The sequence below is a fragment of the Hippopotamus amphibius genome, chromosome 10 (genome assembly GCF_030028045.1).
Source record: "Hippopotamus amphibius kiboko isolate mHipAmp2 chromosome 10, mHipAmp2.hap2, whole genome shotgun sequence".
Classification (NCBI taxonomy): Eukaryota; Metazoa; Chordata; class Mammalia; order Artiodactyla; family Hippopotamidae; genus Hippopotamus; species Hippopotamus amphibius.
In genome coordinates this window covers 31,208,327-31,215,443 of record NC_080195.1, presented here as the reverse complement: position 1 = coordinate 31,215,443, position 7,117 = coordinate 31,208,327, and the positions used below count along the sequence as shown (strand labels likewise).

The 7,117-nt window shown below is 40.6% G+C and overlaps 1 protein-coding gene across 1 annotated transcript; it reads right to left on the bottom strand.

Annotated features, from left to right (window-relative positions):
* Positions 1–526: 526 nt before the first annotated feature.
* Positions 527–1,823, bottom strand: TCIM (transcriptional and immune response regulator). Its single transcript, XM_057697330.1, has one exon. It carries the CDS (start codon positions 1,776–1,778, stop codon positions 1,458–1,460), a length of 321 nt encoding a protein of 106 aa, XP_057553313.1. The 5' UTR covers positions 1,779–1,823; the 3' UTR covers positions 527–1,457.
* Positions 1,824–7,117: the final 5,294 nt, after the last annotated feature.

Genomic DNA, 7,117 nt, shown 5'->3' with positions numbered 1-7,117 from the left:
TGCTAGGAAAGTGCAGCAGGCATTGCTATATACCTTCTTAGAAATATTTTATTATAATTTTATGAGGAAATAAGCAAAAATACTGTGATGTTATCCCCAAATTGGTTTATATTAAATAAACACTGATAAGCCTCAAAATCGTAATCGTAATTCCGACCCTCAAATATATTGCTTTGGGAGAAATAAATGTACACTGCTACTATAGCTGCAGAGGAAAATTTTCAAAATATGGAGAGAAAAACCTTTTAAAACTCACCCTCTATGGATACACAAACAACAATATTGGTGAACAAATCTATGAATTTCTATGCCTGTAACTTATATTTTAAAGTTGGGACAGAGAAACTTCCTAGATACTTGATGTAAGAATTTGCTTTGAATAAGTGTGGCAATTAATATAAAGCTACTTTAAAAGCACCTCTTACTCTTAGAGTAAAATCTTTAGAAAAGCTTATAAAAGCTTATAATAATAAAAATCACCATTTCATTTTTCCTTTGAGATCAACCATCACACACCAAGAGCAGCTAAGTTTATAATAATTTATTAAGGTTGTATACCATTTGTCATGAATAATAAATTATAGAAACCATAGCATCTTTATAAACTATTAAGTGTATCATATTCACTTCCTAATGTTTATTGCAGTAACTGTAAGAAATTTAGATTATATTTTAACATTAGTTAGAAGATAAAAAAACTATAAAATTTGTTCACAGTACTTCAGATTTATGAAGGACCCCATTATTTTTTGGTCAACCAGTTTGAAATGCATAAAAACCCCTTACAAACCAGAAGGTGGCATACAGCTTTCACCGAGCTGCTGAAAATACTGCAGTTCCTTGAATTTGGACTTACACCCATGTGGTGCACTTTTTAAGGCATTATAATAAATGCAAATAAATAATCAATTACTGATCTCTGAAAAAATCTACCGATAGACAACATTGAAGCTTGGCAACTCTTTGAACATTCAAATAAAAAATTCAGTAAACAATTGCAGCATGGAATTCTCTCTCCTGTTCCCCCTCTCCCTCTGCCCTCCCCCTATCCAATTTGGTTAAGGAAAAAAAGTTCAGGTTAAGTTTAAGTCCTAGGGCCTGACAAGGAGACCCTGGCTGCCATTCTTCCCCAGGCATCTGTTATCTTCAGTTTCAGTTCTCATCATGTCTGTCCAGGCTCTCCTCCTGACATCAGCATCAGTCCTTTTCTGCAGGGAGAGCTTTCCAATCCTTGCTGAAAGCTTTTCCCTCTCCACTGTAATAGTACAGAAGTGAAATTAGTTGGAGTCTTTGTAACCAGTTCATTCTCTTTCTTTCCTGCCTCCAAGCCCCGGAGTCCTGATGGAAGAGAAACTTACAAGGCAGCAACGGGGATGCTGTGCACATTAGGGTCTCACAGACTCGCTTGGTCTTTAAATGTCTGCTCTTGGATAATGTCCTTATCCATCCTCTGGTCTTCAGTGAACTTTGATGGAATATTTCCGCAGTTTCAGAAACTGGAAAAGCTTGTCTTTCGTCCTCTTCTTCAAAGCCATCAGGGCTCGTGTTTTCTCCTCCAGATCTTGATCTATGGCAAAAATGATCTTAGCTCTCTCCTCCGCTTTCTTGTCCCCAGAGTTTTTAAAAAGCCTCTGTAATGCTTCTTGGTCTATGTTTTCAAAGATGTTGCCCACAGCTTTCTTACGTGAGGCTGTGTCGAAGTGGTAGCCATGGATGGACGGGCTTACTCGCAACGAGGTGGACATGCTGCTGGTCAGGTGGCTTGGCTTGGCTTTCATCGATGTGGGAATCTTCGGGAATTCAGCTTCCCCGCTCTCCAGAGAGTCTGTAGCAAAATCATTCCGACACTGCTATTTAAAGTGTGAGCAAAAGCTCCAGGCTCAGATTACACTGGTGACATCAGAGTGATCTCAAGGAAGCATAATCACAGACAGGTTTAACAGTTGCGTTGCCAATATCCTGTTCCTTTGCTAAGTGTTACTAAAAGCTGTGTTCAGTGAAGGGGCAGGAAAAGGGTGGGTGGGGGTATTTCTTTTCACTACATCTGTGGCAATAGAATTATAGACTTGGGCCATTCTACAGAAAAAAATAAAATTTGCTAAAACCAGAACAGTGCAAAGATAAAGAGACAAACAAGGTGGCTTAGACTCTCAAAATCTTTCCAAACAACAACCAAAACAAAGGGTTCTGCCAGCCACCAGGAAGTTTTAATTTCCAGAGAAGTTATTAAAGTACAGTCCAAAAGGAGGAAGATGGTAAGGCTTTCATTTGAAGACCAGAAAGAGACTGCCTGTTACTTTTCTCTTGTGGCCCTTCTTGCTTCATTCTGTCGCTTGTAATTAAAACAGACTATTCTCAAAAAAAAAAAAAAGTACAGTCCAAAGGTTTGGCACACCAGTGCCCTTTGGACAATCTCTAGCCAGGGCAACACTGGAGCTATTGAGAGAAAACTTAACTATCAAGGACATTGATCTGGAGTATGTCTGACTGTAGAACAGGGATCAGACACTACAAAACGCTGACATGACACAGGCTGGGTCCGTGACCATTCAGAGACTGCGTCCAAGAGCTAATCTGCAATGGCTGAATAAAATTGTAATTTAATAATAATAACAACAATAGACAGTATCTCCTTAGGCTTGTGTATACATCAACAACAATATAAAAAAGCGGGGAGGAAAAGTTAAAAGGCACCTTATGTACATAGCACTCAAAAAGGGTGAGTTGACTTTTTCTCTTCATATTTATTTTGGCATCAGTCAGAAACAGTCAGAGCAATACTTTCTTTGGAAGAATTTAAATTTGTTCCACAATATTCAGCCAGCCACTGTCCCCACTGATGTATGGGACATTTACATTCCGCCCAAAGTTCAATGTCAGCTTCAAAGGGCCCCAGAGTCTCTTCAGGGAACTTCTGCCGAGTCCTGGAACTCTCAGAAACAGAGCTGGCCTTCGTCTTCCTCTCATTTAGTCAGCTAGACAAATGCACAGAAGGAGAGAGTGTGGAGAAGTCTCCTCACTAGAAAAGTGAGTTAGAGACTCTTCTCATATATTCATTCATTCCCTCATTTATTCAGGGTTTTTTTTTTTTTTTGCTGGAACTTTTCTAGGCATTGGAAATATAACAGGAAACCACACTAAACCAAATAAGAAACAAAACATCCCTACCTTAGTTTCGTGGAGTTTACATTCTGCTGGTAAGTAGACAATAGAAAAAGTGCATTTACAGTCTAGATGACATCACAAGGTAATGCATGAAGCAGGTTGTATGGGAGAGGCAGGGGAAGGTTGGAATTTGCATAGGATGTTGGGGGCGGCTTCCCAATGTGACCTTGTGCAAAGACCCCGAGAGAGGTAAGGGAGTAGAAGCTGTGAGGGCTACGCAATGAGGGAGCTGTGTAGACACCTGGAGGAAGGGTGTTGTAGGCAGAGGAACAGCAAGTCCTAAAGATAAGATAAGAGTATATGCAGAGCTTAGGAAAAACAGCCAGGAGACCAGTGTGGGCGGAGCAGAGTCACCAGAGAAGGTGATTCAGGATTAGACAGCAGGGGGAAGAGGCCAGGGGCAGATTGAGTACAACCCTGTAGGCTTTCTCAAGAATTTCCCTTTTACTTTGTAGGAGATAAGTGGCCTTTGGGGAATTTGCAGCTGAGATATGACATGATTTTATTTATCATTAAAAAAATAAATAAATAACTGTCACTTCTTAGTAGAAAATAGATTGTAGGGAAGCAAATCGGATTCTGGGCATATTGTGAAGGGTAAGTCAGAAGGATGGCTGATGGCCCCAGTGTGAGGAACCAGACAGACGGGAGCCCAGCACGCACTCTTCCTGAAAGATGCTTCCTTGAGAGGCATTTCTGGGTGAGCTGGTGTTCAACTGACCAACCATGGCAGCTGACACTTGCTCTGGTTTTTCCATGGAGAACCCTATGTTCCACTGCCCATGACTAGGCATTTACTGGCATATCTAGAACACCTTTGTGGCAGTGCTCACTAATGTAAAAATAGTTATTATTCTACCATCAAAAAGTTTACAAACAATAAATTCTGGAGAGGGTGTAGAGAAAAAGGAACCCTCCTACACTGTTGGTGGGAATGTAAATTGGTGCAGCCACTGTGGAGAACAGTATGGAGGGTCCTTAAAAAATTAAAAATAGAATTACCATATGACCCAGCAATCCCACTCCTAGGCATATACCCAGAGAAAACTGTAATTCAAAAAGATACATGCACCTCAGTATTCATAGCAGCACTATTTACAATAGCCAAGACATGGAAGCAACCTAAATGTCCATCAACAGATGAGTGGATAAAGAAGATGTGGTACATATTTACAATGGAATATTACTCAGCCATAAAAAAGAATGAAATAATGCCATTTATAGCAACATGGATGGACCTAGAGATTATCATGATGAGTGAAGTAAGTCAGAAAGAGAAAGACAAGCACTGTATGATATCACTTGTATGTGGAATCTAATTTTTAAAAGTGATATAAAGAACTTATTTACAAAGCAGAAACAGACTCATGGTTTTCGAAAACAAACTTATGGTTACCAAGGGGGAAACATGGGGTTGGGGGGCTAAATTAGGAGTTTGGGATTAACATACACACACTACCATATATAAAATAGATAACCAACAAGGATCTACTGTATAGCACAGGGAACTCTACTCAGTATTCTGTAATAACCTATATGGGAAAAAAATCGGGAAAAAAATGAATGTATGTATATGTATAACTGAAGCACTTTGCTATATACCTGAAACTAGCAAAACATTGTGAATCAACTATATTTCAATGAAATTTAAAAAGTAAAAATAGCTATTATTACAGCAACAGGATTTTTACAAAGCTTTTATTTAGTGCCATGCAGAGTACCAAGAAACTGACATAACCTGTCTTAATTATCATCGCTTAAGCCTTCATCAACCTTTTCACGCTCTGTCCTTGATTGAGGTGACTTTTCTGAAGGGTCACACTTCTTATGCTTTATTCATTATTTGTCCCAAATTTTGATTTCCAACCTGCCCCTGTCCTCTGAAGTATACACTGATTTATTTAACTATATAATACATAATCAACACATATATGCTATTAATATCTGTTCAGTTATAAAAGTCAGAAACCCAGCTATAATCTTCTATAATCTTTACTATCTCATTCTCTTTCTCCCCTATATCTATCTATCTGGCTAGCTAGCTATCCATCTATATATATCACCAAGTTCTGTCAATTCTATCTACACATATTTCTCAAATCTATCCAGTTTCTCCCCCTTTTTCTGCCACTCTTTAGCTAAGCCTCTATATGGTGGACACTCTGATGGACAACCCAGGATGCTCATAAAGTTTTCCTCAGATGCTCAGCTGTCAGCTGCCTTTGGAGGTTGTCACCACTGAAGAAGGTCACATCACCTGAGGTGCCTCCCCTTCCTGGTGCAGCTGTAACTAGTGACTGCTCAATATGTGGATATAAACGCCCACTGCCCTCACCCCAATTCTGAGGGATCACCCGCACTTCAGAACACCCTTTAGGCTTGGCTGAGTGCTCCCTCTGCCCAATTCTGTCTCTTTCCCATCTGCAGGCAGTGGTCCCAAGAGCTCTCCTTGATAAACCACCTGCCAGCTCAGAGCATTCTTCCTCAGGATCCCGGTCCATGACATCCCATCTTCTCTCATCTGGACCAAGACCAGACCTCTCTCCTGGTGTTCCTGCTTCCACTCTTGTTCTCCATTCTCCACACAGCACCCAGAGCAATACTGTCTAATAAGCAATCTGATCAGACCACTGCTGCTATTACTCTTAGGATAAGCCCCCCAAGTCTTAACACGACCTTTCTGAGCCTGACCTACTCTGGTCCCGGCTACTTCTGCAACATCGTAATTTGCCTCTCTCTGCCCTGCTTCCAATTCCTTGAACGCACTATGCCCATTCCTGCCCTGGGTCTTTGCACATATTTTTCCTCTTTCTGGAGTGTCCTTTTATCCCTTTTATCTCAGCTATTGATTCATAACATCACAACCAAAAGCTACTTTCTCAGTCTTCTCTGATGCTTCTAGACCAGATCTGGCCTCCTTGCCGATGTACCCTTGACTATTCCTTTGCAGCACTTATTACAATTTTCAAACACACATTTATTTGAGGGATTACTGATTTAAAGTCTATCTCAACCAAGAGCAAGGATCAGATCTCCCCTTCTCTTTAATGTGTCTGAAGCTCCTGGGTCACTCAACATGTTTTCATAGTGGTGTTAAATAACAGTGCCTATTAAATTCTCACGCCAGCACTGAGTGGTAGGAACTATTGCAATCCTTGTGTGTTAGACAAGACAACTGAGGCAATGGAAATGTGCTCCCTGCTGTAGGCTGAATATCTGTGCCCCTCCCCCCAAAAAATGCCCATGTTCAAATCCCTAGAACCTATGAATATAGGCAAAAAGGAAGCTTATAATGCAAAAAGGGCTTATATGGCAAAAGGAATTTTGCAGGTGTAAATAAATTAAAGATCTTGAGTTGTGGAGATTATCTTGGATTATTAGAAGGTCATCCCCTGTTATCATAAGAGTCCTTCTAAGAAGGAGGCAGGAACTCAGAGGGGGAGAAGATGCTATACGGCTGACTTTGAAGATGGAGGATGGGGCCGTGAGCCAAGGAAAGCAGGCAGCCTCTAGCAGCTGGAAAAGGCAAAGAAACAGATTCTCCTGTAGCTCCTTCAGAAGGAGCATATCACCGCAGACCCATTTTAGACTTATGGCCTCCTGAATTGTTAGATAGCAAGTCTGTGTTGTTTTAAGCCGCTACACTTGTGGTATTTTGTGGCAATTTGTTACGGTGGCAATAGGAAACGAATTCACTCTGCATATCCTTCAACTGTGATAAGACAACTTGAACCCAGGACTATCTGACTCCAAAGCCCACGATTTTAAACCCTCTACTAAATTGCCCTCAAATCAACTGCAAGCTCTCTCTTCAAAAAGCCTGAATAATGTTCCCAAATGACACTGAGCAGATGCCTAAAAGCATTCAGATGAATTCGAGAGATTAAGGCGTTGCAAAATTGTTTGGAGGGCAAGACCATCCACGGGGAAACAATGTCAGTTTCTGTTCCCA